The following is a 27,639-nucleotide window of genomic DNA, read 5'->3' as shown; positions in this document are numbered from 1 at the left end:
TGATTTACCCTGCCGTAGCTTGCACAACTGCCGTTTATATTCCACAATGTAGAAATGCCGATGGTCATCAAGGCTCTATTTGATATATTGTTCGATATTAATATGTCACCCTGTGACGTTTGGTCGGCTTGTGTAGCCTATGAAATACCTTGAGTAGCATTGGGCGGACAGGCCAAATCCGGGGAACAAATGTATGTGCCGTTGTGGGACCAAATGTGTGGCCTGGATAATTTGGGAATGAAGTGGACGACAAGGCCCAATCTATCGGTAGATCTCTTCTCCCAGATAAAATACACCCGTAGAGGTTGGGGTTGTTGGCGGCAAATTCCTGATAGGATGATAACAGGGAAACGAGACAGACATCAGGCGGTCCATTCCCAACTCGAGAACGTCACCAGGCAACCTCATGTAAAAGAGAGGAATTTCATCACTAAATGAGGCTCTTAAAGCTACAGATTCTAAAGGGAGGGTACTAAAGAAAACCCTGCCCTCTGAAACCTTGTCTGTAAGAAACGAGCGCTCGACCTGTTTGCTCTTGTTTTGTACACGGGGTATCTCCAACATAGTCGGTCACTTGCTCCGTATAATAGAGGTAGCAAAGTGAACCTGAAACCAACAACAATGCAAACCTTGTCCGGAACCTTGTCCGGAACCTGGTTCGGATGGGAGTGATACTGACTGACCACTTCGTAAAACTAAACAAACGGAAGCTGCTGAGAGCAACAGAAAGCAACAGATATTTACCCGGAAGTTGTAAGTGGTATTGCTTGGAAGCGCAGTACCATCGATGTTGCATTTAGTATGCACCCACTCACTGGGCCGGTGATATGTGGAAGAACTGCACCTCGCAGCAATGACCGCAATGAGAGCCGCGACAAGGCCTCAGATAGACATATGTTGTTCTTTGTCAGTGCTTAATCCTGCTCCCCCCAAACGTGATCAAGCCAGCGTCCAATCTCGCGATCGACATTCAAAGAACCCTCAGGTTCGTCGCGGCTGTGCTTGGTCTTCACCACATTCTTCTTCAGCTCATTAGCGACAAAGTCACCGAGCCCTGTACCGATGGGGTTTTTGCTGTTCCGAGAGGTGATGACCTTGTCATTCTCGTTCTCGCCATCGATGTCCATGGCATCCGACATGACGGTGTCCTCGCGGTCAAGACGACCCAGACTGACCCATCCCCCGTCGACAATGACTTCCTTGTACCATCGTGCGGTCAACTCCCAGCCGACTTGCATGGCTCTTAAGACAGGCCAGGCGAGACCGTCCGTTTGGGATGTGGAAGGTCGAAGCTGCAGCTTGTGATAGGCGGGAGTACTAGTCTCGTGGCCCACGATTTGAGTAGGATCTAAGTGAGGCAGTCTCGAAGTGACTTGAGTTGATCGTGAGTTCTTCTTTCCGAGCTGCAGCGGCGTCACCTCAAATCGGACAATGTCAGGAACGAAGTATCGCTTGGCTCGCTCCAGCTGCGCGGGAGAAACGAGATGAAGTGAGTCTGAGGGAATAGGAAGTGCGAAGTGACCGAGGCGAGATTGGTCGGGGGGTTGACGCTGCTCGAAGCACTGCTTCCAGATGATCTTGAGATCGGCGGCGGAAAACAGGTCGCCTACTTTGCGTTTCTGGATAGAGCGAGTTGATGCTGGGTCGGACTTGGGGTCACGTTTGTTCTCGGGCCTGGATTTGTTGGAAAGCAGTGAATCAAATGTCGAGGGTAGAGTAGGGCGATGAACGCTCTGCTGTGGCTCCTGATATACGGATTTGTCGCCTCCTGAGGTTTTCCTTTTGCTCGGGAAGGAAAATGGAGAAAAAAGACTTGGCTCCTTTTCAACGGCCAAGGTACTGGGGACTTGAGGGGCGGAACTGCTAGAGTCATTGTCTGCATTGAGGGGAACAGGGGGCTTGAGAGGCATGCCAGTGCCAGACGTCAATGAAGCAGCAGTCTTCGGGGAAATCGGTTTAGATGAAGCGCTCGGCTTCGACAGGGCGTTAACGGGCTTCTTTGAAGCAGCCTTTAGTTGGGTGGTTGGTGTCTCAATTGGAATGTTGGTGGTCGATATGTATCGAGGCTTGAGGACGTTTTCCCCGGTCTGGGAAGAATTGGGTTTGGCCGTCAAGGGCGGTAAAATTGGCTTTCCTCTAGCTTGGAAATACATGCCAGAAGCTATACGTGAGGCTGAGATTGGGTTTGGACGCCTGTGAAAAGCGTCCGGAAACTCTGACTGTCCATCCTGATTTTCCATTTGTCGCATTGTCGGCCGTGGGCGAGGAAGAGGCTCGGGCTCGGGCTCAGCGTAGTCCTCGAAAAACTCAGGACCTGGACCATCGCTTACGAAAAGTGAATCTTCATCGTCATCATCATCATCGGGCGACCTACTCCGACCAGGCCTGGCCCTGGGGCTTGGAAGGGGAGACCGATTGGTGATTTCTCCTAATGCTTTGGAAGATGCTTCTTTACCACGTTGATCTCCATAACGAGACGCATCATTTCGGTGGTAACCCCAATCAGGAGCAGAGAAGTTTCGTCCACTGTGATTCCATGGGCGACTCGCTGCAGGGCCTCTTGGAGGGGATGCTTGCTGAGAGTTAGATCTGCGTCGATTTCTGGATCGAGATCCACCACCTGCAGGGCGAGACGAGTCACGACTGCTGCTGTTCTGGCGTTCCCTCGGTCTGTAGGAATCCGTTCGCTTGCTGAACCCCATCGCTAATCAGATGGAAGGCAAGGCTATGTGCTCCAGAAGAAAAGGGAAGCAGAACCTTGGTCTGTTCTGTGTAGATGGAAGCAAAAGCTGATGTCGCGACGTGAGCCGTCGTAGCACAGCGCGATCAAGGAGCGCAAGAACTGAAAGGGGGCGGGGTTCGTGATGACTGCACTTCGCACGTGTTTTTGTGCTCTTGAAAGGCGAAGTTACTCTGTTGACGTTGAGGTCAAAAGCGACAAGTTCAACTGGTGAAGTTGATGCTTGATGTGGGTAGGCCTATAGACACTAGTCTAGTAGGTTGACGATATGACGAGAAATGAGACAGAGACACCTTGCTTTGACTTGATATACTCCGAGAGTATGGTAGTGTTGTGGTCGTAGGAGAAGAGAACCTTGGTGGGGGAAAACCACGGACTCATGTTGTTTTTAAAATCGAGATTCGCGTTGTCCGGCCAGCGTGATTTTGCAATCGGAAAGAGTGAAGGGTCGCGCCATTAGGTGCTGCTTGTCGCCTCGTTTGTATTTTCATCCGATGTCGGTCTAGGGCCTGCGAAGCGTTATGTGTTTCGTAGCCTGCCTGTTGAGAAATTCTGATTCTCCATTATTCTTTGGCGCGACATTCAGTGTCGAAAGGTCTCTCGAAAGGGGAGGATGACGAGTAGAGTGTAAGCTGGATTAATACACTCGAGCAAAGGCAAATGTGTGTCTGTGTCTTCTTTGAAGTCAACAACTCGACGGTCCTACCTAAATTCCATTGAACTTGTTGGCAACAGGTACCATTGAAACTTCTGAGCAACTGTTTAGCTCCATGAGAGTGAAGTGTTGAACCGATTCATATATATCAATGAGAATGTCACAAGACAATGAACTCATGGATTCTAAAGAACGAACCAAGTGACAACTCGGCTCTGACACCAGGCCCTTGATGCCATTAGGGTGACGGTTGCTCAGAGATCGTCAAGCCGATGGATCGTCTCTTTTCCCTGGTTTAAGTGGTGCACCATGAAATCTAATCGTGTTGAGAAAAGCTCGTGGCGTTGAGCATGCGGTTCTATTTCGAGTGGCCAATGTGCGCATCTGAAGAACTACGACGACAGTCCGAGACATTAATCTTGATGACTTGTAGATTTTTGGACAACGGCATGACAGCTGTGTCTTCCACCGAACTGACGGTGTTGTAACCTAACCAGGCATACCGCAAGGCAACTCCGTGAAACCACGCCAATGCTCCAACACCCGGACAAAAATGGGGTGTATAATGTTGTCAGTTTTGTGTATCGTATTCATGAACCATAGTCCGATGTGGCGAAATTACCCAAACTAGTGCCGCAGCAGTGTGCTTCATCGCAACTCGCGTCCCATGGATTGCATCACCATCTCAATCAAATATGCCAAGGGCGCATATCATAGACCACTCCTCTCCGTCGCGGCTTGCATAATGCGGTTGCGTTGGAGCCGCCTTTCGTAGGTGTATTCGGCCGTGGATAATGTAGGTAGCATCGGGCCCAAGTGGATCTTTCGAGGTCCATCATTCTCGCCTGTTGCGTATGTTTTGTCCGTCTTTCTGAATCTTCGACCATGATCCCAACTCTCTCTCGGTCTATCAGTATCTCAAACATCATGATAGTATGTGCCGACCGGATGAATGGGAGGCGTCAGGTTCGCAGGGGTCTGGTACGACAGACAGGATCACGGCCGCTTCTTGGGAGGTAAAGGCTGGTTATCGATGTCGGTTGGCGTTCCCCGCGCCTGGTTGCGCATTTCTTCGACAAAGAATTTGACGAAGCTCTGCACTTGTGGCTTCTGTAGATTGGGATCCTCGGTAGCCTCGCCTTCGCGCAGTGGTTCGTTGGGATCACGACCGTGACGGAACTCTTCGACGGTGCGGTGGATTTTGCGGACGCCATGGTGGAACTGGGGCATTTGAAGGATTCGAGCGACGAGGGCGTCCTAAAGCAGTGAAAAGGAGGATGTGTCAGTACCCCGACGATGGAATGAAGACTGGTGGTAAACAAACCTCGACCTTGAACCACATCATGGTGACGATTTTGGCGATCAAACTCATGTTGATGGACTCGTTCAAATGTCGTATTAGGAGCCAACGGATAGTATTCACATCTAGATGTTCTCTTCCTTCCCTCGGACAGCAGCGGCGTGTGGTGGCGCGGATCGTGAAGAGTGTCCAGCTGCGATTTTGAAGTGAACGGGAAGGTCAAAGTTTCGAGTCCAAGTTCACTGGAGTTTAGAGGTCAGTACAGGCACCTCTACGGATGGACGGGGACGCCACCTGCAGCGGACTGTCAGATCTGCAGATCTACTCAGGCCCACTGTTTGAATGCGGGGCTTCGGGTAGGGACTTGAGCTGATTACACTGTCTTTTTAGCTCCCCTGCTGCTTGTTGGTGTTCGGCAACTCTTAGAGTACACTAGGCACCTTTATCTCTCTCGACACACCTCACATTGGTGCCCTACGCCTAAGATCTGATGATTTACATCTCCTCCTGGGCCCTTGTGGACATCCATCGGGCTCTTCCTCTCAATGCGCTGGCTTCTGCCTTTTTTTCATTGACCTCGGCCTTACTAACTACGTACATCTTCGATACATATCCCCTGTCCCTACTCAGTATTCCGACGGTGAGCGGCCAAAGCTGCTGGGATGGCACTTGATCCAGGACGTGCTGCCAGTGAAAAGCACATGGCAAGCGTAACTTTATTACATCACCTTGTGTTGTGAAGTCTTTTCTTTACAATCCAAAGTTGCCGTTGAGGGACTCCATAGTGCGATGAGAATCGGAAGCTTACTAGTTGTCAAAGTATCTGGATGGCTTTCCTTGATCGCGGGAAATGGATGGGCATGGCTGTTGGCAAAGAGCAGGCTATTTCTTCAGCATGAGAAGTGGTCGAAAAGACCGGGTAGGCGTGAACAGATATACCTATCTGAATCCCCGTATTCCATCTGTCTCTGTTGACTGTTCGTTCTGACGACGACTCCATATCCAGCCACGGCCCAAAACCTTATCCGTTCGTCTGTCCTATTGAAGACCGCGAATGACAGAACTTTATCGTTTCCGAGGATGTTAGTTGAGCGTCCACAGCTCCCATTGGGGCGCATATTGACACCGCAACCCATCACCGCGTGTCGCTCTCGGCTAAGTATATTATCCGGTAGCGGTACCTGCGGACCGTGCCCATTGCAACCTTAAATCGACGAGGTAGTGATCAGTTTTACGTACAACCGGCCTTTATCCACGAATAGTCTCCTCGCGCTTATACGTTACAGGAAGTTGGAGAGCCCAAGAACCCGGGGAAGGGCGGGGGAGAGCCATAAGCGACCATCTCCGACATCATCATCGAGCATCTTGTCGCCATGTTCTGTTCAACTGGTGCATGTGACTGTTGCGGCGCGTTCGTCATAGCACCGCAATACGGACGCGGCCAAGACCATCGTCTGGACCATAGGATGATCAGGAATGGATATGCCCAGACGTTCGGTACCGGCAGTTCAAGAATGAGACCAGCTCTGACCCAATGTCTTCGAGTATATACATCACGAACGAGGCCCGATGAAGAATCAATGCTGTCGGAAGCTGTCGTGTTTCTCGAGGCATCGTCAGCATGGTACACTTTCACCTAAACCCCAGCCTGTGGGCAGTTCTTCTGACATTCACGTCACTACAACCATGTTCTGCCGACAAGCGCGTTGATCTCATTGTCCGGCCCGATGGCGGAAATGTTTCCTCCCCGATTATGTATGGACTCATGCACGAGGTACTTTTTACCCTCCCTTGCCTTCACACTGAGCGGGTGTAAAGATAGTCTCGCTCATAAACACTATAGGACATCAATAACTCCGGCGATGGCGGCATCTACGCCGAGCTCATCCGTAACCGCGCTTTCCAGTCCGGCGACGAGTCCCGTTACCCAGTCACTCTCGACGGCTGGTCGGCCGTCAATGGTGCCAAACTCAGCCTGAAGAAGCTTTCTCAGCCGCTCTCTGCCGCTCTCCCTTACTCCATGAACGTAGCGGTTCCATCATCTTCGAACAAGACGGTTGGCTTTGCCAATGCCGGGTACTGGGGAATGGATGTCAGAGTCCAAAAGTACACTGGGTCGTTTTACGTCAAGGGCGCTTACCAGGGAAAATCCTTCACAGCTTCGCTCCAGAGTGCTCTGACTGGCGAAGTGTTTGGGACCACCAAGGTACCTGTCAAGAAGGCTGGCAATGATTGGGTAAAATATGACTTCGACTTGGTTCCAGAGAAGGCGGCACCAAACAGCAACAACACGTTTGCAATTACTTTTGACGCTGCAGTAAGCTACCACGACATCATGATCGTTATATAGGGGACCAGTAGACGCTAACAAAGACAATACAGGGCGTTCGTGGTGGTTCACTAGACTTTAACCTTATCAGTCTGTTCCCGCCGACATACAATAACAGGCCAAATGGGCTGAGGGTCGATATCATGGAGGCTTTGGCCGCACTCAAGCCGGTAAGGTGTTGTTCAATACCCACTTCTGCCTCGAACATGATCTAACATCGGAGACAGAAATTCCTTCGCTTCCCTGGCGGTAACATGCTCGAGGGCAACACCCTCCCAACTTGGTGGAAGTGGAACGAAACGATCGGGGACCTCAAGAACCGTCCCGGCCGGGCCGGCGTCTGGGGATATCCTCTGAGTGCTGGACTGGGTTTGGTTGAATACATGCAATGGTGCGAGGACCTCAACTTGGAGCCAAGTCAGTTTTTACCCTCCTCCATTCTCAAGCCCTACAAACCCCTAACAATCTAGTTCAGTTCTCGCCGTTTGGAGTGGCCTTGCTCTCGACGGGGGCGAGCTCCCTGAATCTCGCATTGACGAGGCCGTCCAAAGCGCACTCGATGAGCTCGAATTCCTCACCGGCGACGCTTCCACACACTGGGGTGGCATTCGCGCCTCCATTCTCGGTCACACGCGTCCCTGGAAGATCCGGTACGTGGAGATTGGTAACGAGGATTGGCTGGGCGGCGGCTCTACGGGCTTTGAGAATTACAAGAAGTATCGTTTCCCCGCCTTTTTCAAGGCATTCCAGGAAAAGTACCCAGAGATCCAGCTCATCGCCTCGCCGTCAGTCTTCGATGGCATGACTATTCCCAAGCCGGCTGGTGGAGATTATCACCCGTACTTGACACCAGATAACATGGTGTTGAGTTTCAACAAGTTTGATAGTCTGACGAGGGATAACTTGACCTTGATTGGTATGCCCACTACATCCTGGAACCCCAGGACTTAGACGTGATATTGACTTTTTTTACCAGGCGAGGCAGCATCAACACACCCCAACGGCGGTATCGGCTGGGAAGGTAACCTTATGCCTTTCCCTTGGTGGGGAGGCAGTGTCGGCGAAGCCATCTTTTTGCTCGGACTGGAGCGCAATGGTGATAAAGTCATCGGCGCCACTTATGCTCCTGGTCTTCGCAACCTCAACCGCTGGCAGTGGGCCATGACGCAGATTCAGCATGCTGCTGATCCAGCCTTGACCACGCTGTCAACCAGCTACCATGTCTGGAAGGTATGTCCATCCTCCTTTTATTCATTCCCTTCATACAGATACATGACTGACAATGATCTTCATATCAGCTGCTGGGCACCACTGCCATAACCAAGACGCTTCCCGTCACCGCCACGACCGGTGGCATCGGACCGCTCTACTACGTCGCTGGAGAGACAGAAAGGGGAAGCAGCGTGTTCAAGGCCGCTGTCTACAACTCTACCGAGCCAGTTGCAGTCTCTGTCCAGTTCGCGGGACTTGGTGAAAAAGTAAAGCAGCCGCACAAGAAAACAGCGACCGCTACACTGACGGTCCTGACGGGTCCGACGAATCCGTACGAGTACAACGATCCGTGGAAGCATAACAACGTGGTGGAGGAGACCAAGACCAAGTTGAAGGCGAAGGAGGGGGGGATCTTTTCTTTCACTCTCCCACAACTGAGTGTTGCTGTTTTGGAGACGGATAGTGAATGAGACAGGTAGAGAGTGCAGTGGCATACCTAGATCAGTCCGTTTACCGACGAGAATGTAGATACCGACGTAGGTACTTTTACACAAGCGCTGCTGAGAAACCCCAGTAGAGGTAGGCGCTTCGGCCCGTGACAAACTCTTGAGGGAGCCTCATGCAGTCAATCGCAAAGGTACATTTTCATCTTTCCTAGTTCGGCACATGGATTCCAACGTGGTCGACTTCTGCATTCTTTTCTTTTTACCGCCCGCGTCCATCCGCATAACGGCATCCCCGTACGATAGGTTTGTTCCTGCCAAGAGTCAAGGGCAACGGAGGGGATCAGGGGGACGAACGATTCCCGAAATGGACATGATGGAGTCGAGTGTTCCGAGGTTTCGTTTCACAAATGCTTACCCGCGTTCCAAATACTACGCTACCAAACATGTTTCATCCTCTTCGATGGATACTACATTTGTTTGCATTTTGTGGGTGTTTGCAATTAGGGGATCTGGTGCACAGACCACAAAGCACATTCTAGCCACCAAAGAGCGCCCAAGTGCACCAGAAGAGTGGGCGCACTTTGGGGTAGTAATTGCAATTTGGGGGTTTGCACTTTTGGGGGGTTGATGTTACTGTATCCCTGGCTAGGGAGGCGCCTAGCTCGGATCTCGACAACACCACCGCTCGGAACATCGAGCCGCATCGACAACTACAATCTCGGTTGAATGCTTCCTCTTCCCTAGCTTCTGGCAACAAAGCTGGCTGTACCGCATTTTACATTTTCAACAATTCCGGCTCGGTATTGCAACACCGCGCAAGGCAAGGTCTACGGGTGTCTTGCGATGCCACCTTTCCGGTCATGGCTTCTCCTGGCGAAGATGTTGAAAGTTCCCTAGGGTTGTGGCAAGAATATCAATTGCCGACTTGCCATTGTCAAGCGCCATGAACGTTCACCCCCTTTCATGGAAGTTCGCTGGTGTTTCTCACATGCTTCCGCCGAGTGTTACCTTACCCCTGTCGAACAGGCTTCGCTTCCATGGCCATGGTCCGGACCGCTACCCTTGAATTTCCCTCCAGGCAGAGGAGAACACCGATCGGGCCATGTCCCCCCACCCATCCCCCAAGGATTATCGACACGCCCCATGCGTATGCTACGATGGAAACAAAACGTCGGGTACGATCTCGCAAAAAGACATGGACTTTATGCCGCCGGATGGAAGGCTAAGGTAACATCTCATGGATAAACACCATCGGGAGTCGAGGGGAGTCTTCGACTCTGAGATTGCAGGACCCGTAATCTGTAAGCGGTCTTAACGAGTACGGGTCTTTAGGGGGATGGTTGATGGTGAGAGAGGTGGAAGAAGCAGACAATGTCTAAAGAATATAAAATCACATCTTCCCACTCTTCTTCGTGGTGCTATTACTATCATCAGCATCAGTCGTTCCTTCTTCTACTCTCGTTCACAATCTTTACTCTCGTTCCATCACACTCTTTACTATCCACCATGAAGTTCAGCAGCGCTCTCGCTTTCCTGGCTGCGGCCGGAGCCCAGGCTCACTGTGAGTTCCCTTCTACCTACCACTGGAACTTGATATCCAGGTTGTCAACCTTTTCTTTACTAACACCTCCTGCCAGACACTTTCCCCAAGGGCTACTCCACTGGCGCCGTCTCCGGAGAATATGAACACATCCGCATGACCGAGAACCATTACAGCCGCGGCCCCGTTGCCGACGTCACCTCGGAATCCATGACCTGCTACGAGCTCAACCCCGGCACTGGCGCCGACAAGACTTTGTCCGTCGCGGCCGGGTCCAACTACACGTTTGTCGTTGGCGACAACATCGGCCATCCCGGTCCCTTGCACTTTTACATGGCCAAGGTCCCCGAGGGCAAGACGGCTGCCACTTTTGATGGCAAGGGCGCCGTTTGGTTCAAGATTTACCAGGATGGACCCCTGGGACTGGGAACCGGCGAGCTCACGTGGCCTAGTGCTGGTATGTCTTGACTTTTTCCATCTCTCCCTCATCCCATCCCATCCCGAACGGCCCCTGACCTACATATGTATCCATGATGCTAACCGGAACCCCCTCCTTTTCCCACAGGCGCCACCGAGGTCTCCGTCAAGCTCCCCTCCTGCCTTGAGTCAGGCGAGTACCTCCTCCGTGTGGAGCACATTGCTCTGCACAGCGCCGGCACCGTCGGTGGCGCGCAGCTGTACATTGCGTGCGCGCAGCTCAACGTGACGGGCGGCACCGGCACCATCAACACCAGCGGCAAGCTGGTTTCCTTCCCCGGCGCGTACAATGCCACCGACCCCGGCCTCTTGTTCAACCTCTACTACCCTGTTCCTACCAGCTATACCAACCCCGGTCCCGCTGTTGCCACTTGCGATGGTGGTGCCCAGAGCTCGGCTGCTCCTGCTCCTGCTGCGTCCTCCGCCCCTAGTGCTCCTGCCTCTGCCCCTAGTGCGACGGTCCCTGCTGTGAGCGCGACCAGCGCTGCTGCTGTGAGCAAGGCGAGCTCTGCTCCCACTGGCACCCCGGCCAAGAAGGGCTGCAAGCGCGCCGCTCGTAAGCACTAAGTAAAAGGCGGAGAAGAGAGTGAGAGAGGTTGAGTTGCCTCGCTTGTTTGAAGATGTGGTGGGCGATGGTGTTTTTGTTGAAGGACGGGGAGAGCTGTTGATCAGTGATGGGGATGTTCTTTTCTCTTCTCTGGTAGATATTTTTATTATTGGTCGACCTTGCATTGGGAGCCATTGTTGCTCTGTCTGTACATAGCGAAACATAGCATATAGAGTCAAATTTTTGGTCGACTTCTTTTTGCAACCCCCAGACTCAGATATTCACTATGCTTATCATGTCTCATTGTAATCTGTTGTATACATGATACCTCTTTCATAAGACTTCCGTCGGTTTCGTCATCATCCTACGATCTTGGCAAGTCAGCTCAGTCTCCAAGTGGTTGTGGCCTGCTTCGCCCATTTCGTCTTTTGAAGCTTTCTCTGCAACATGTTGCAGCTCTTTTCAACTCCCACCTAGGTAATGACCAGAGCCTGGGAAATGATACGACTGGGTTTTTGAAGTGACGAATGATGGGTTGAGGATTGAAGCTTCTCCCATCAAGATTCAGCGCAATCGATGGTCTTGGAGAGGTGTTGGTTGAGGAAGTGACGGATGACAAGAGGCTGAGGTAGGTGGCCCGGCCCGGGCCGTGCTCCCCTAAAGGGGAAATATTCAGTTACTGTACACTACCTGGCTCCAGTCTACTAGTCTAGACCTAAGACAGCGTGGGTGCGTTTGTAGGTACCTACCCCACAAGGGTCTTTCCACTAGACAACGCTAAGACCCCGCTGTGGATGGCGCTAGGCGCAAACAGTAAGGAAACACATGCTTTTCATTGTTACCTTGAAAACGGAATGATGAAGCTTTTGTTGATATTTGCATCAAAGACCCAACAGCTTCTAGTCTAGTTTCTCTCTCTACAGCTCCTAGACTACGGAGCCTATTCTCTTCTCTGTCTTTACTATAGCATTTCTCATCGACCTGATGTGATAGACCTCCTGCTATCAGACGATACCTTCCACCCGGTTTTCGAAATCCGTCCCAGATCGCCCCGCGCACACCATGGGCCACGATATATCAAAACCTACGGGCGAGCCAGTCTCGTTCCACCACTCTGGTTCCCCTATGACTGCCGCGGGTATGCCGAACTTCGCCGTCCGGAAGCAAAGTTCAAGGAAACCTCGAAATCAGAGGCAAAAGAAGATCAGAAACCGACGCGCCCAAAAAGATGAAGGCCCTACGAACCTCGGCGCACGTACACACCCCTCCATACCTATGCTCTGTCCGGACTGGGTGTGGTCGACCATGTCCAACGTGAGGTATGTGCCAGTGGCTCTCCACGACCTCAGTCCTCTTTGGTCCCATTCGCAAATTGTCATCTCTGACCCAATCTCACCGCACGCGACTGACCTGTTCTCTTCTCGCCCAACAGCGTAGCCAAAGACCGCGAATGGTTTACGACCTACACCCCCTTCAAATCTACCGTCTGCATCAGCGGTCAAAACCTCGCCGTCCGCGGCATTGGTACCGTCAACCTCAACGTCAAACGCCACCCAGCGCGCACCGGCCGGCGAAATCAAAGCATCCTCCCTCTCAGAACAGTCCTACACGTGCCCGACGCGACCTGCAATATCCTCGCCAAGATCCCAAATATCGATGGACAGTCGTGCTCCGTGTACATCTTTCCAGCCCGGGGCGAAAGTAGGAGCTACTCAGTCATGGACGGTGAAGAGGTAGAAGGCCACCACACGGGGCAGACGCAGCAAAAGGAACTGATGAAAGGCTGCATCAAAGACCACACGGGAAAAATGGTTGCCTACTTTGATCCAGACCACGTATTGTTCACGCTGAAACTGAGCGGGCCGCCGATCGGACCGATAACGCGGGAGTCGGTTCTTAAAGCGTGGCCCGAAAGTTTACCCTTCAGCATCTTTGCGCAATGGGCCGCTGATGAACTGGACAAATGGAGTTTGAAGCGGGAGATGCAAAACTTGCTCGCGGATAGAGATGTGGATCAGGACAGCAACGATGATGCCAGCAGCGCGACGCTCGACACCGGTAATGATGAGGCCGATCCGGACTTTGTTTCGGGCAACGACAACGGCGGCAGCAGTAACAACAACAATGTCGGTCCTGGTTCTGAGATGAGGCGAAAGCAACACCCGGGCGACGGGCGATATACTCAGGAGGAGAGGCAATTTCTCAAGAGAAACTGGAAAACGGAGTGGAAGTTCCTAACCTTATACGGACTCGACATGAATGACGACAAGGCAAGGGACTTGGGAAGAGACATTTTGAGAACCATGATGGAAAAGGACAAAGTAGAAAAGATGAGCGCCAACAGGCGGGCGGGACGCGGGGCGAGACCCCGAAGAAAACAAGCGCCACGCAGCAAGGTTATCAAGCGCAGCGGACCAGGAAGAGCACAAAGAGCAAATAACTTGAAGAGCGAGCCACAACAGAATAGGTTTTTGACAGCGAGACTGGGCAATTATCGGGTTACACGGGCGCCACAACGCAGGCTGGGTAGCGGCAGATTGACTGTTATCAAAGAGGAAAGCCCGTGATACAAGCAAACCAGGCTACACAGATCTGGATTGTATTACATTTTGAACACTGGAAGAAGCGTGACGGACGGATTGGTTAGGCGTTCTTGGTCGGTTAGGGTGAGTTGGTCTACTTTTGTAAAATAAAGATCCTGGGTTGTCACTTTGGATCGGATCGGATAGATGGATGGCTTCGGGTTACCATTTTTGGGGCATGAATACCTACCGGTCATTGTGGAATGGACACAGGTACCGTATACCATAGCATGAGGTTTCCTTTTTGGTTTACCTCTTTCAACTTTGTCAAGTCATCGCTTGCTGAGATGGGTGTAACTATCCTAGGTACCTAGACATGGTGGGAGATTGGGGAAGCAATCAAGACTGCCCGACGAGTCCATCAATACCTACCTATCTACCTAGGTAGGCACCCATGAGCCAGCCACACGCGCGCTTGAAGTATCCAACCACTCACTACTACCGCGACGAGTGACTTGTACTGTACAATATCGCGTGGGTGTCTGTCTCATGGCGATAGCGGTACCACATCCTCGGGACAAACCTCGACCAATCCCAAGGCTGTGCGGCTCAAGTATATATATCCGATATCTGTACGTCTGTCCCCTTTCCTTCTGGGTAACACGACGTCATAGCAGCCTTGTCATCGACACCATCGTGAGAACAGCGGCGTTTCGTTCACCATTTGGCGTTGTTGCTGATGGGACTTTTTCCAAATGAACGTATTGGTCGACTGAGCAGTTTTATCGCCTTGGAAGGTACCTAAGCGCCTGACACTCGAAGAAACGAAGATACTGACAAAGTGATGATACCATTTAGAACTTCTGGAACTGAAAGTCCATCTCGTACGGAACAGCCATCTCAGATTGAACCTTTTGACACAAGCAACCACGATGGTATAAAACAGCTACAGCAGCACCCTATGGTCATGGTTGTGGTTGTGGATATCCAGGCAATCCCGCTTCGCTGAGTTTACCTAAGGTCATCGGCCGTTCAGGTTCTGCGAAACATGCTTCCTCAGGTTCAGTGGCGAAGTGAAGGATCAAGGTCAGCCACTTCACTTGCACATATGTAACTTGGCGCCGCAGAACCTTGATCTCGCAGACCGCAGAAGAGTGCAGGAGGACATATACCAGACATTTCACCTCCGCTTCGGAGTCGATTACCGTTGCGGCAGTGCCCTTCCCTCGAAATATATGTGGCCTTTTTAGGGTTCTCCATATCAACCTTCTACACCTTGCCTCCTCTCGACACCGTCCACCGAGATCAGATCGAAGAGCTCTTCACCAGAACTGCCATTCACCAGGACCGGGAAACCATTGAAAACCTTCAAGTATCAGGTTCGTTTAAACCTCAAGGTTCATACATCAGCTGCCAGTCACATCTACCACCAGCTGTCTCCCACACAATTCGACGTCGTCTCAACAAATCGTGCCCTTTACCATTCACTCGTGGTAAGCTGATCTGAACCTTCGGCCAACCGGCAACCTGAAATAAAACGTCAGCCGACTTCGGACGCTGTCAAGTCCATCACAAGCACCCTTTGGCCTATACCTTTTACAAGACGACAGACCTTACCATATCCAGGCTTCTCCCGTCGTCTTCTCTTGATCAAAGGCGCAGCCATCCAAAGACTCGATACGACTCTATCCCTTCACCTCAAGCATTACTTCGTCCGGTGCCCTCGGGCAATCTTGTCGCTCGCTTCTTTGACCTATCGTCCGATAATCGGTTATATCATCATGTCGCTCTCTGAACCTGTCTTCGTCGATAGCAGCGATGGCACTCTTGTGCCCAGCTACGCCATCGACAACAGCGTCAATAACAGCGCCGGAAACACTGTTACGCCCAGCAGCCCTATCATTGCACCTCGACTACCCGTCGAACTCCTCATGTGCATCTGCGACTTTCTCCCCAACCGCAGAGATATCGTCAACTTGTCAGCCACGTGCCAAGAACTCCGCGGTGAGCTGTACTACACGCTGGTCCACCGGGATCTTCGCTCCGGCCGCCTTATCACTCTGAAATATGGCCTTCAAACCCGCAACATAAGAGTCATCAAGCCGTTCCTTAACCGCTATCGGCATCTGATCACGCGTCTCACCGTGACTCCCAAAAAGAAAGAGGTGACGCCGAACAAAAAGGCCATCACCGGCGAGGTTCCTGCCAGGGAGGTCGTTCCCAAAAGGGTCAACGACCCACAAAATGACACTGATAAAGCCGGCACCATCAACCAAACAGTTCTCCCAGTTCGCACAAGAGTACCATCTCCCTCCAAAACCATCATCTCCTTCCGCGATGAGTACCTCCCCTCCCTCCGGCTCATCCGTCCCCTCCTCACCTCCGCACTCGAGGAAGCCCTTCTCGCCCACGACTTGACCTTTGCCGAAGAACTTCTCTGGCACGGCAACAAGGATCTAATTCCCAGCCTCACGCCCGTTCTGGAATCCGTGCTCTGGTCTGCCTTTAATCCCAAGACCAGTCGTTATACCGGTGAAGCTCTTGACCATCGCCCAGACCACAGGTGTGCAGACCCAGGTCCAATTAGCCCTATTGTATGGACCTGGAAAACCTGTCCTGTGGCTGCTGTCAAGCTGTTGATGAAGTTTGGAGCGAAGGGAAATCGTGCCGGTGTTTGGGCGGAGGGCAAGAAGATTCGGAAGAGGAGGAGGGAGTGGTTTAGCGGGAATGGTGGGAATGGTGGCAGTATCATCAACAACGACTCTTCCTTAAACTCACCATCCGAGGAGGACGAGACTCCCGAAACTACTGACGCCTACGATGGCTACTTCCACCCCCGAACGCAAACTCATGCCGCTCACGTTCACCAGCCGGCCATGCCGCCTAACCGGTTATGGACAGGCTTGGAGCTGGTTGCGTACCTTTATCAAGAAACGTGTGAGCGCGCGGCGGCGGCACAAGCTGCTGATGTTGGTGTTGCTGTTGCTGCTCCTGCTACTGCTACTGCCGGTTCTGCTGACTCTGGTGCTGATGTGGGTCCTGCTGCTGCTTCTGCGGGTGCTGCTCCGGTGGCTAAGAATAGGGGCATAAAACGCAACTTTTCTGGTAGCTTCCGCAACCCAAGTTCGGGTTCGCAACCTAGCCCTGGAGCAGGCAAAGAACATGGCTTCTTCCCGGTAACATGCGAACATCACGTCGAGAGAGGAGAAGGCGGCTGCCTCAAGCAGCTTATCGAAGTCTTGAGTGATAGCGTCGCTCACGGCGAGATCCTCCGAGTTACCAGCTTGAGCAGCAACGGGCATGCACGTGTACCAAAAACTCCCCTTCTAGAACACGATCTCGACAACATGCTCAAACTAACTGAAATCACCGTCCCGTTTGTTAAGATGCTCATCAACGAGCAAGCAGGGAAACTTTTTCAGGAGATCTTTGAGGAAGCTGAGAAGAGAATATCTGAACGGCTCGATGGGTTGATGGAGAGGAGAACGAGGCTCGAGAAGAACAAGAAAATGAAGACGGAGAGCATGACGAAGACCCAATTTGGGGGTGGAGAAGAGGATGAAGACTTTTGGCTGGAAGAGCAGGAGTTGGATCTTGATGAGGGGGAGCCAGAGGAGGGGAACCCAGAGGAGGAGGAGGATGACGAGGAATGAGCAGTGTTGTCTCGAATAGAGGCACTGCCGTTCAAGGCTGTAGCAGGGTGGCACGTTCGGGATCGCTTACAATACCGCGTCCAGTTATTCAACCAGGGAGATCTTTTCGCCAATTTGGTGTCTGATGAAAACGAGACTTATTGTCAGCTGTATTTCGTTGGTGTTCGTCCCAAACCATGTTCAGCGCTGAACCGCGATAGGAGCCACTGACTGGCTCGACGATGCTAAGCATGTATGAAACCCGGGATTTCCATGCTCTGTTGGGGGCAGGCATATGAGGCGTGTGGAAGATATTTATAACTCCATCAGCGCGGTAAAGCCGGGAGCTTTTCTTTAGCATCATCAGCTTCGACAACGATTGGATGCTGGGCAGTGAATGTTGGTCGAGGCATAGTGTTCTGGTTCATTCAGAAATGTTTTTGAAGTGCAGATATTCCGCGATTATAGAGATTGTGATTTCCAACCGTGACCAGTCCCGTGTTTGCATCTGCGATGAATGAAGAGCTCGATGACATCGATGGCGAGGACGATTGTAAAAAGAGAAAGGATATCAAGTGCCTTGGATGTTTTCAAGAAGAAAAAGGGAATGTCCTACCGCCTGACAGAGAAAAAAAAACAGACAGTTGGATGAGTGTAGAGGCAGGTGGGTGACGACTGCCACAGGTAGAAGGAACAAGGCCCATCACTTGGCGAAAAAAATAAAAAATAAAAAGGGAGTCACGGACTTTGATATCAGAGAAATTTGCAGAGGGAACCAAGGCCTTCTACTTGGGTGTTCTGTTCCTGCCGCGCAAAAAGTAACGTCACCTTGTGGAAGGAGCGAAGCAAATGCACTTGTACCTTTGTGCAAACTGAGTGCAAAACCACCACCACACTTCGCAACAAGCGTATCATCAGCCCTTCAACGTCCCATTCAACCGATATAAAAAGGAAAACATCAAAAACAACAAAAAGGAATCATTTGGACGTCAAGAACATCAAAAAAAAGCCAAAAAAACATGACGTCACCTGCAGGATTCGAACCTGCGCCCACTAATGGATTGCCTACGCTATACTATTATGTAATAGCAGGGCAACGCGTTAACCACTCCGCCAAAGTGACTAGTCGTTGTTGTTGAATTTATAGGTCAAAAAGCAAAACTATATACCAAACTAGAGGCATCTGACCCCCTCCCCAATGGGTAGACTGTATAATTTCGGGCAACTCAGATTCCAGGTCAGGCATATACACCTGGTGCCCAGCTAGGAATCAAATGGCTCGTTTAGCATATTTGTGCATTCTATGTCCTCTGTACTCGCTGTATTTGGGAGGATGATTCTGGGTTACCCCACCCTCCAGTCGATTCGCTCGGTCCTTCTGAAGCCCAGTCCCTGTCCTCTCTACTATTCCCTCCCTATTGTTCTTTTGCCCTGCATCATCGTCGTCGGTTGGGTATATAGACCTCCGCTTGGATTCATTGACTCCCCCACCCTTTTGCGTAGTATTTGCATGACAGAAAGCAGCATTTTGAAAGTGCAACGGGCAGAATCTGGCATCCTTTTCCAGCTAGACACCAGGTGTATGTGCCTGACCTGGAATCTGAATTCCGCGAAATTCTACGGTAGCTTGCAGGCTGTAGTTGTATGTACAAAGCCGGATGCTTCATGACAGTGTAGATGATGTTGTGGATATCAATACAGAGATCTACACATTGCGACTGGTTGAAAATAATGGAATCACCCAAGCCTTCTTGCAAGTAGCAGCCACTGCATTAACCACTCCGCCAAAGTGACCAGTGGTTGTTATTTGGTGCATTCCTTCCTCCGCCTATGTACTGACTAAAGATAGTAGTGCTGCTGAGCTTTACGCTGCAGGGTGTTGTGGATGATTGATATGGGATCCGCATCTGCATTGATGCTGGCGGCAGGCGTATAGTTCATTGGCTGCCAATGATAAACCACCGCAAAGACTTGGGCCGTTCGCTTTGGGAAACTGGCCTAATCAATACTATAGGTAAACACATATATGCCAGCATGCTGCAACATTTACAGACATCGTAGATATACAAGGAAGTGGTTTTGAATGTCCCTACCCTTCAGCGGTCTTGAAACGTCAAGAGAAAAAGGCAGGACACGAGACGAATTGAATTTACAGTCCCCCGGGGTAGCAGGTAGTAACCCCAAGCATTACCAAGACCTCCTTTTTCCATACAGACCACCTACCCTTGGCCCAATGAGATTCAGATGTTCATGTTCAGCCTCAAGAAGCTTGTGTCCATGTGGAACTTCAAAATCACAAAGGACTGGATTACACAGGGTTAATTGGGAGTTTGACATGTCGTCGAGATATTGCAGCAACGGAGAGAACAAAGAAAAAGAAACAAAAAGTCCACAAAGGGGAACAGGACACTGACGAACCAGAAGAGACGATTGCTGTTGAACTGCGGGGCTCATTTCTCATCGTCCGCCATTATATAGGCCTGAACGGCATGTGATATGCATAGGCTGATCAGTCTCTTGACTTGGCAACTGGACGGAATGTATCAAGTGGCTTCGATAGAAAATTGCATTCTGGGCATTTCGGCAGCGAGTCGTTTAGTCGCCTAGAGATAGATATTGGGAACCACCATCATTGCTAGGGCTAAATATGGCGACGATCTGATGATCCTAGACAGAGTGAGAACGTGGTTGTCAAGCGTCCTCCTGATGGTGCCAGGTGTGTGCATGGTGGATGACTTTGGTTCGTGTCGAGCGTTAAAGGTGGAGGTCACCCACAACAACAAGGGCACATCAGTGGACTCACTCGGTATAGTGGTCGGTCCCTTGTTTTTCTCCAGCGCTTTGTTGTTTAGGTCCGTCTGCCTAGCTAAAGGTAGCTGAAGTTTGGTTGATACCTATTATGGAGTTTGAACCACATCAGGAGATTGCCATGACATGCTATTTTGATTACCCTCCGGATGGTTGTACAAAAGCTATTTTTCTCTGTTTATCCTGTCCCGTCAAAAAGGCAATTGCCTTATTAGACTATGTATCTGACAGCTCGGAAACCTGACAAATGGATATAGGAAAAAGAGAGAAAGCGGCAGATTTTCCAAAAGGGTCTATCGGATATTGCAACCCCTGAGAAGACCCCTTAGTGTACGCAGTAGTGAATAGTTCCAGGGGTAGAGACAGGGCTCAAAAACTCGACTCGTCCGAGCGTGGTGGTAAATTTCGGTGGGCCCCCCAGGTTGCAACGCTTGGGGCTTGGCGAAACCCAAACCAGGAACGCGGTTGATATCGATCCTCTCTCTTCAAGTCCAGGCCTGTTTCAGATACATGCTTGGATCAGGAAGATCGGACAAGGGGAGTTGAAGTTATGACGGAGACAAAAAAGCATTCAGGGTCCGGATCGATGGAGGCTGAGGAGAGGAGGTTCTTGGAGAGACGCTCACAAAGTCAGATAACTGCCGTGAAGGAAAATATCATGGAATGTCATGTGCACGGACGGCATCAATCTGATGGGTACCTCTACCTAGTGGGCACTAAAGTTTCATTTGGCAGCACAAAAGGGGAAAGCGCAGTCTGTGTGAGCCAACGAGCGTCCAAGAGGCCATGCCGGCATTGTGACTTGCATTTAGTACATATCCGAAAAAAGGGGCCTCTGCATCGAGGGGACGAGGGGGCATGTCACTACTTTGTTCCATCTGATCTTCTCCAGATTTCCTGTCAAGACTTGAGTTGAGTCCAGGCTTTGAAGCAGTTGTAAACTAGAACAAAAGACTCGCGGCGGAGATTGGTAGGAGACAGACTTATTTCCGTTATGTGTTGGTCTGAGGAAGGCATCATGGAAGCATTTGTGCCAGGGAGGCGCGCGCAATGGACTCAAAGGCCCAGGAAAGTCCCTGGTCAAGTTGCCCGTGGTTCTGGGCTGCGCACGTCTGGGCTGGTACCTGAATCAGTGGTACCTTGACCGTGCGGAGCGAATCCCCGCACTCCCGCACAGGATCTGAGTTCGAACGCTCCGTCCCGGTCAGGCACTGCACTGCATTCCATTCCGTCCCCTTGAGACCAAGTTTTTTTTCCCTCTTGTTTCATACCTACTTACCTTGGGTACCTTACTACTCAACCTCCGTCAAGTCGGAATTCGAGTACGGTTGGCTCAATTCACTCGGTCTCTCGCTCTCCTCGTCACTGCAGCTTTAGAAGTAATGGGAGGCACAAGGCTTCCACTTTCCAAGGAGACTCCAGTTCTGAGTCCGGGGAAGGAAATCTGAAGTTTCCATGCCAGCGATACCCCACTTTCAGCGCCGTGCTAAGGTGTCATGGATTAGAGGATCAGCCTGACGTGACCTTTTCAACCCAAGTTTAATTTCAATTCCGTCCGACCACAGTTTGTCAACACTTGACACACGACGAACCGGAGGAGGAGCGTAACTTTAGGCAAGTCGCCCGGGTACTCCAACTACATGTAGACGGGAGGTATACTCAGCAACAACGAACCGACTTGATCTAACCACACACACCCTCCACGGCACCCCGCCAATTGTCGCTGTGAGCCGCAGTCCTTTGGGGAACAAGTCGAAGTCACACATTCCTTTCATCCATCCCAGCCGGGCAGTTCCTCCCGTGCCACACCAACACAGATTGATTACACCACACACATTACCTTACTAGTTACAGGGCGGGCACTCACCTAGACGTACCTAGTGTACACACTCGCATATCTGCCGTGCTGTACCTACTCTTTACACGCCCACTTTACTGCCCGGTACCTACCTCTACATCCGATCCATCCACATTGGGTTCAGCGCAGCGGGTTCCTGTGTCGTTCCTCGATCGTCGTCCGTGGATGCCCCTTGCACCGCGCCAATAATCAGCCCGTTTGATTGCGCGCAACGGGGATTGGCTTGGGCGCGTTCCAGTCTCTCCAGTTTCACTCCAGTGTGGATGGCCTCGGTAGCCTGTCACTGCTTATCCCAACCTAATCCATCCCGGTCTCTTTACTTTTTTTTTACCTTCTGAGTAAAGGTGTGTCTTGGGTCTTGCTTGCCTCGAACTAGACCAGAGTGGCTCCGGCTACTGTACACCACAATGCATTCTCCAGATACGGCGCGCCGAAGTGCGAATGCGAGGCGGAACCACAACCAGCACCCTGACCCAAGGTTAGACTTGAGGATCAACACCAGAGATACTCCGACTCCCCCTTCCCATCTCGGCCATCACACGAGCCATCACAGGAGGCACAGCAGCGACGACTTTCTGCAAACCACGCCCGCGCCGCACCCCTTCCTCCACCCGTCCACGCCCCCCAAGCGCAAAAGTGGAAGGTCTCCCTCTGGTGCCCGCTCGCTGAGGGACCCTGTGCGGAACGCCGCCGATATCGAGTCCTTTCTTCAAAGCCTCAGACCCGTCGACACGAACATGTCGAAGGAGTCCGATCCCTCCGAACACCCCTCCGAACCCTCCCCCGAATCGACGCGCCCGCCCCATCGCGACTCGCACGACCTCTCGCTCTCGCCCCGCCAGTTTACCCGCGATTCCCTGGTCACAAACATGCTCCTGGGACTCGACAAGCTGTCATTGGAGCAGATGGGCACCTCGTTCGGCGGGTCACGGAACGCCTTTGACGATTCCAACATCTACTCGTACGGAAACGACACCGGTCGCACAATGTCGTTCAACTCAAGGGCAGGTCGTGGACATGCGTACACTTACAGCTCCGATTATGAGGCAGAGGATAGGTTGTCGCGCAGGCGCCGGAGTAACAGCAGTTCGGGCTACCAATCAGGCCTGGGTCGCATCAACAGCATGCGCGAGCTGGGTGGCACGCCACGGGCGATACATTCGAGAGGCGGCAAGGGCAGCAAAGGCAGCAGCACTAACAGCATAGACCCAGGCTATGCGCAGGTTCTTGGCAGCCAGCGCTGGGCCCGAGGTATTGGCAGATCATCCAGCTTTGATTGCGGCGACGCAAGGCCCTCCACCAGTCAACAACAGCCTCCGTGGCACATTGAGTTTTCAAAATCCCTTTTTGACAACGGCCACGAGCACGACTACGATGCCGCGCCTACCCCTCACGTCCCCGCCGGCCCACGAAGGCTGACTACCGTCCCGTCATTGCCCGTTCTTGCGCCCCCAGACACAAAGAGCAACTCCAAATTGACGCCCAAAGCCCCGGGTAATGATCGCCCACGCAGCATGAGATCTTCAAAGAGCGCATCGACGGTGCGCCAGTCCGAAGTGAAATACAATGCCCAGCGCGATGTTCCCTCCGTTCCTCCGGCTTCCATTCCTCCCTTTGACGTGGAAGCAGCGCCTGCTCCCCATGTCGGCTACGAGAAGACCAAGGATACAATGCTTGAGAACCCGATAAACGCCATACACCAAGCCATCCAACAGCCAAAGGAGAAATCTGGCTTTTTCCGCAAATTGTTTGGTTCGTCCAAGGCGAACTCTCAAACCCCGCCCACGTTCCCATACCTATCATCGACAGCCAACGACGGCTCGAGCAGTAAGGTGAATTCGCTCAAGTCGCCAACCCTCCCACCTGTTCGCGAGCCACCCCAGACCGTCACACATACGCTGCAAAAGAAGACTTCGTCCTTTTTCAAGAGGCGGAAGCAGTCCATCACGGAACTGGAACTACCGCCGATCCCTCATTTACCGAACAAGTCGCCAGCCAGAATGACTCTGGGCAATCGAGACACCCTGATGGCTAGGCCGGAGCCGAGTCCCATGGGCGGCAGCTCAAGGCGGGCTATGGACCCGTTCTTGCAGGATAGTCCTATTATTGAATCGTTTGCCGATGCCCCTCTACCGTCGACAGAGGCTTCTGACTCGGGCGCGCCATACAGATCTTTGGAGGATTCTCCCGAGATCAGACGGAACAAGGATAGTTATCAAAGAGGATTCTCTCCCGACTACGAACCGAGTCCAAAAGCCGTGATACGCGCCATCGACCCTAACTCTTCTAGCGACTCGGTTGAGGCCAGACAGCCTCGAATAGAAATGCCAGGCAGGCCAGCGCTCGATCGAACCATGACTTCACCCCCGAGATCATTCTTGCGCGATGATAGCGAGAGCGAATACAGTCCCGAATCGAAGACAGTTTCTCGCACCGAGTCCCGTAAACTAAGCCTGAGGCCGGGTCGAGCAAAGGAAAAGAAGAGACGATCCTCTTCGCCGACGGTGTCCAAGTCGAAGAGCTACCCTAGCCTTGGCAAGTCAAAGGAGGACTTGAAGGCTCCTGCTCGTCAGAACTCCAAGATGTCCTCCAAAGCGAGCAAGAAACCCAGCTTGCCTAGTTTACGGGTAGATAATACCGAGCCTAATTTGCTGGGCTTGGGCGCAGGTGGCTTGAAGACTGCCGAATCAATCAAGCCGGCCAGCAAATCAGAACTCGACGAGCCCGAACAATTTGTGGTCGGCGACCCCACCGACGATGACCGGCAGAAGGCGCTCAAAATTTACGAAGGTAATGAGGACTTCATTGCCAGAGACAAGGCGGCCGCATGGATGGGTGAGGAGGGTCCTGTCCGGCAACGCACGCTCCGGGCGTACATGGAAAACTATGAATTTGAGAACATGAGTGTTTGTGCTAGTTTGCGACAGCTTTGCAACCGCCTCCTTTTGAGGGCGGAAACCCAGCAGGTTGATCGGATTCTGGTCGCTTTCTCCAACCGATGGTGTGAATGCAATCCCAACCATGGGTTCAAATCAATGGGTAAGTCCTGCTTGGAATGCAATTGAAGTGTTTCTTGCGCTGACAATCTACGTTACAGACATCATTCACACCATTTGCTACTCCATCATGCTCCTCAATACGGACTTGCATATGGCTGATATTGAACACAAGATGACCAAGAGCCAGTTCATCAAGAACACCATGACCACGATCCGACAGGCACTCGAGGATTCGAATCCAGAAGCATTCGAACGTCCCAGTATTCTACCTGGCAAAGGTGCCAGTCTTGGCGTTGAGGGCAACCGTCGCAACTCTAGTGAAGATAACAAACACAGTTTCAGACATTCTTTCAAGCCGCCAGCACGGCCGACGTCCGGCTTTGGTACAATAACAGATTCGTCTACCGCTGATAGTTGCGGGCCTCTCGTAAGAGCGCCCTTTGATGGGCCCCTGAAGGGATGGGAATCGCAAGTCGAAGCAGTCCTCAAAGACATCTACTCATCCATCCGCGACGAAAGCCTACCGTTATTTGGCGGTGCCGCCAATACGACGGGTCTCTCGACAACCGCCCAAGGCAGCTTATCGGTTATGGGTGTGCTCAAGCGGAGCCCTAGTGTACTGAGTAAAGCACCATCGGAGGGTATGGCTTCCACTCGGGGTAGGATTCCCGAAGGGCCCAAAGCGAATTCATCCAGATGGAACTCAAAGAGTCGGTCGAGACCAAGAGGCTTCGGAACTAGCTTTAATTCGAGCCGGACTAGCTTTGACGACGGAAACTCACTTTGGAGCCCCACCGAATCCTCGGCGACCTGGAGCAAAGCGTCGCTGGGTAGGACCCATACGACCATGTCCATGGACTCTTTTGGATCCTCCTTCCGTGGCGACTATCAGCAATCGATTGGGTTTGCAAATGCGCTTAGTCAGGCCATCATACGCGAAGACAACACACTTGATCTCGCGATTAGCAAGACGGAGGATTTCAACGCCGGGGAGCTGCTGGAAGATGAGTCCCTGGAATTAGCCGGTCCTCCATGGGTCAAGGAGGGTATTGTTACGCACAAACATCATATGGAAACCGTCGACAAACGGTCCAAAGAACGCACATGGAACGAGGTCTTTGCAGTTATCCAGAAGGGACAGCTAAGCTTGTTCTCCTTCTCTCCAAACAAATCGACAAGCAGGAAAAGGGGAATGCGCAGTAACGCACCAAAGGGAGGAGTTGTTGGTGGTGGCAACTGGCAAGACAATGCGGTAAAAGTGGGCACGTTTTCGCTGCGCCAGACACTGGCGACGATTATGCCGCCACCAGGCTATTCGCGAGCCCGTCCGCACGTCTGGTGTTTGTCGTTACCTAACGGGGCGCTCCATTTGTTCCAGGTCGGAACGGCCGAGATTTGCAGGGAATTTGTGACTACAGCCAACTATTGGAGCGCGCGGTCAAGCACCCATCCCATGATAGGCGGTGTCTCCAATATCGAATACGGCTGGAGTGATGCGGTCATCAACTCGACCCGGGTTTCTGGCATCCAAAGTAATGGCGACCTGAACAACACAGGTGGCGGCGGCGGCGGCGGCGGCGGCGGCGGAACTGCCGGGCGTCCTGCTAGCAACAGCGTCAGCAGCAACTACAAAGGCCATTCACGCCCTGGCAGCGCAGCAAACGCGGCATCGGCAATGGCAGCGATGGCGGTTTCCAGCACGATCTCTGGCAGCCGTGCCTCGCTCCATAGTCGACGCAGTGTTAGAAGCTCTTCTTTCGACTTTGGTCGGCCGGGAAGCTCGGCCAGCAGCGGCGCCCTCGGTGTCACATTCAGCGGCCCCGGCGCACTCCCCCGTCCCAACCACGCATCATCGTCCTCGAAGCTACCAGGTGATAAGATTCACATTGCCGAGTGGACACCGCCCTCGCAGTCCCTTCGGCCCAGCACCCTTTCGGAGCGTGAACAGTTTGGGCATCTCATCGCCTACGTCAGGAGTCTTGAAGAAGACTTCCAAAAGCATAATTCGCTCAGGAGTCCTATGCTTCTGGCATTCTCGCCTCGATCAGTGAACGCGGCCAAGGCGATGACCAACTGGGAGAAGAAGAGCCAGCATCTCCTCAACGAAATTGTGAAGTACAGGACGTATGTAGACAGCCTGCGCGAGGCAGATATCAGGAGGTCGGAGATTTACCGTGAAAGGGAGAATGCGAGACGCGCGGCAAGGGGTGAGGATGTGGTTGACAGCGATGGAGAAGGCGAACCTTTACCTGGTGAGGCCATGGATGCGTCGCTGGAAAGGGAGGTCAAGGGCTAAGGGACAACATAATGGATGGATGATATGGTATGTCGTGAAGAGCTTGGGAAAGAAAGAGAAAGAGGGGACAAAGGCGTTTAAGGTAGATTTTGGCGAAGATGACAAGCGTGACTTCATGGGGACGGGGATCTTTTATCGCTAAACACCACAAACACACACACACACACACACACACTCTTCCTTTACGTTATACCATGGCATAGAGCAAGCGAGCATGCATGCATGACAAATTCTGTCTATCGTTACTTTCTGGGGTGCTTACGACTTGAGAATACATA

General features: G+C 52.1%; 7 protein-coding genes across 7 annotated transcripts; 5 read left to right on the top strand and 2 right to left on the bottom strand.

Moving 5' to 3' along the window:
- Positions 1-914: 914 nt before the first annotated feature.
- Positions 915-3,121, bottom strand: NEUTE1DRAFT_46420 (uncharacterized protein; the record flags this gene model as incomplete). Its single annotated transcript, XM_009854427.1, has 2 exons — positions 915-2,704; positions 3,034-3,121. 2 exons carry the CDS (start codon positions 3,119-3,121, stop codon positions 915-917), a joined length of 1,878 nt encoding a protein of 625 aa, XP_009852729.1.
- Positions 3,122-4,391: 1,270 nt separating this feature from the next.
- NEUTE1DRAFT_86118 (uncharacterized protein) lies at positions 4,392-4,869 on the bottom strand (the record flags this gene model as incomplete). The annotated part of the gene is made up of 2 exons (XM_009855128.1): positions 4,392-4,652; positions 4,720-4,869. The coding sequence occupies 2 exons, from the start codon at positions 4,765-4,767 to the stop codon at positions 4,392-4,394; spliced, it is 309 nt and encodes a 102-aa protein (XP_009853430.1).
- Positions 4,870-6,316: 1,447 nt separating this feature from the next.
- On the top strand, positions 6,317-8,854 carry NEUTE1DRAFT_86116 (uncharacterized protein; the record flags this gene model as incomplete). The annotated part of the gene is made up of 7 exons (XM_009855127.1): positions 6,317-6,469; positions 6,539-7,012; positions 7,078-7,194; positions 7,252-7,441; positions 7,500-7,940; positions 8,001-8,245; positions 8,323-8,854. The coding sequence occupies 7 exons, from the start codon at positions 6,317-6,319 to the stop codon at positions 8,704-8,706; spliced, it is 2,004 nt and encodes a 667-aa protein (XP_009853429.1).
- A 1,334-nt stretch (positions 8,855-10,188) lies between these two features.
- Positions 10,189-11,074, top strand: NEUTE1DRAFT_67431 (uncharacterized protein; the record flags this gene model as incomplete). The annotated part of the gene is made up of 3 exons (XM_009855126.1): positions 10,189-10,243; positions 10,320-10,679; positions 10,788-11,074. Coding segments are annotated over 3 exons (702 nt in total), but the record flags the coding sequence as incomplete, so codon positions are not given.
- Positions 11,075-12,551: 1,477 nt separating this feature from the next.
- Positions 12,552-14,005, top strand: NEUTE1DRAFT_124002 (uncharacterized protein; the record flags this gene model as incomplete). Its single annotated transcript, XM_009855125.1, has 2 exons — positions 12,552-12,565; positions 12,679-14,005. 2 exons carry the CDS (start codon positions 12,552-12,554, stop codon positions 13,811-13,813), a joined length of 1,149 nt encoding a protein of 382 aa, XP_009853427.1.
- Positions 14,006-15,549: 1,544 nt separating this feature from the next.
- On the top strand, positions 15,550-17,421 carry NEUTE1DRAFT_139866 (uncharacterized protein; the record flags this gene model as incomplete). The annotated part of the gene is made up of 1 exon (XM_009855124.1): positions 15,550-17,421. One exon carries the CDS (start codon positions 15,550-15,552, stop codon positions 17,419-17,421), a length of 1,872 nt encoding a protein of 623 aa, XP_009853426.1.
- A 4,957-nt stretch (positions 17,422-22,378) lies between these two features.
- Positions 22,379-27,587, top strand: NEUTE1DRAFT_148094 (uncharacterized protein; the record flags this gene model as incomplete). The annotated part of the gene is made up of 2 exons (XM_009855123.1): positions 22,379-25,105; positions 25,164-27,587. 2 exons carry the CDS (start codon positions 22,474-22,476, stop codon positions 27,359-27,361), a joined length of 4,830 nt encoding a protein of 1,609 aa, XP_009853425.1.
- Positions 27,588-27,639: the final 52 nt, after the last annotated feature.

The sequence above is a fragment of the Neurospora tetrasperma genome, assembly GCF_000213175.1.
Source record: "Neurospora tetrasperma FGSC 2508 unplaced genomic scaffold NEUTE1scaffold_5, whole genome shotgun sequence".
Lineage (NCBI taxonomy): Eukaryota > Fungi > Ascomycota > Sordariomycetes > Sordariales > Sordariaceae > Neurospora > Neurospora tetrasperma.
This window is presented reverse-complemented; position numbering and strand designations above follow the sequence as displayed.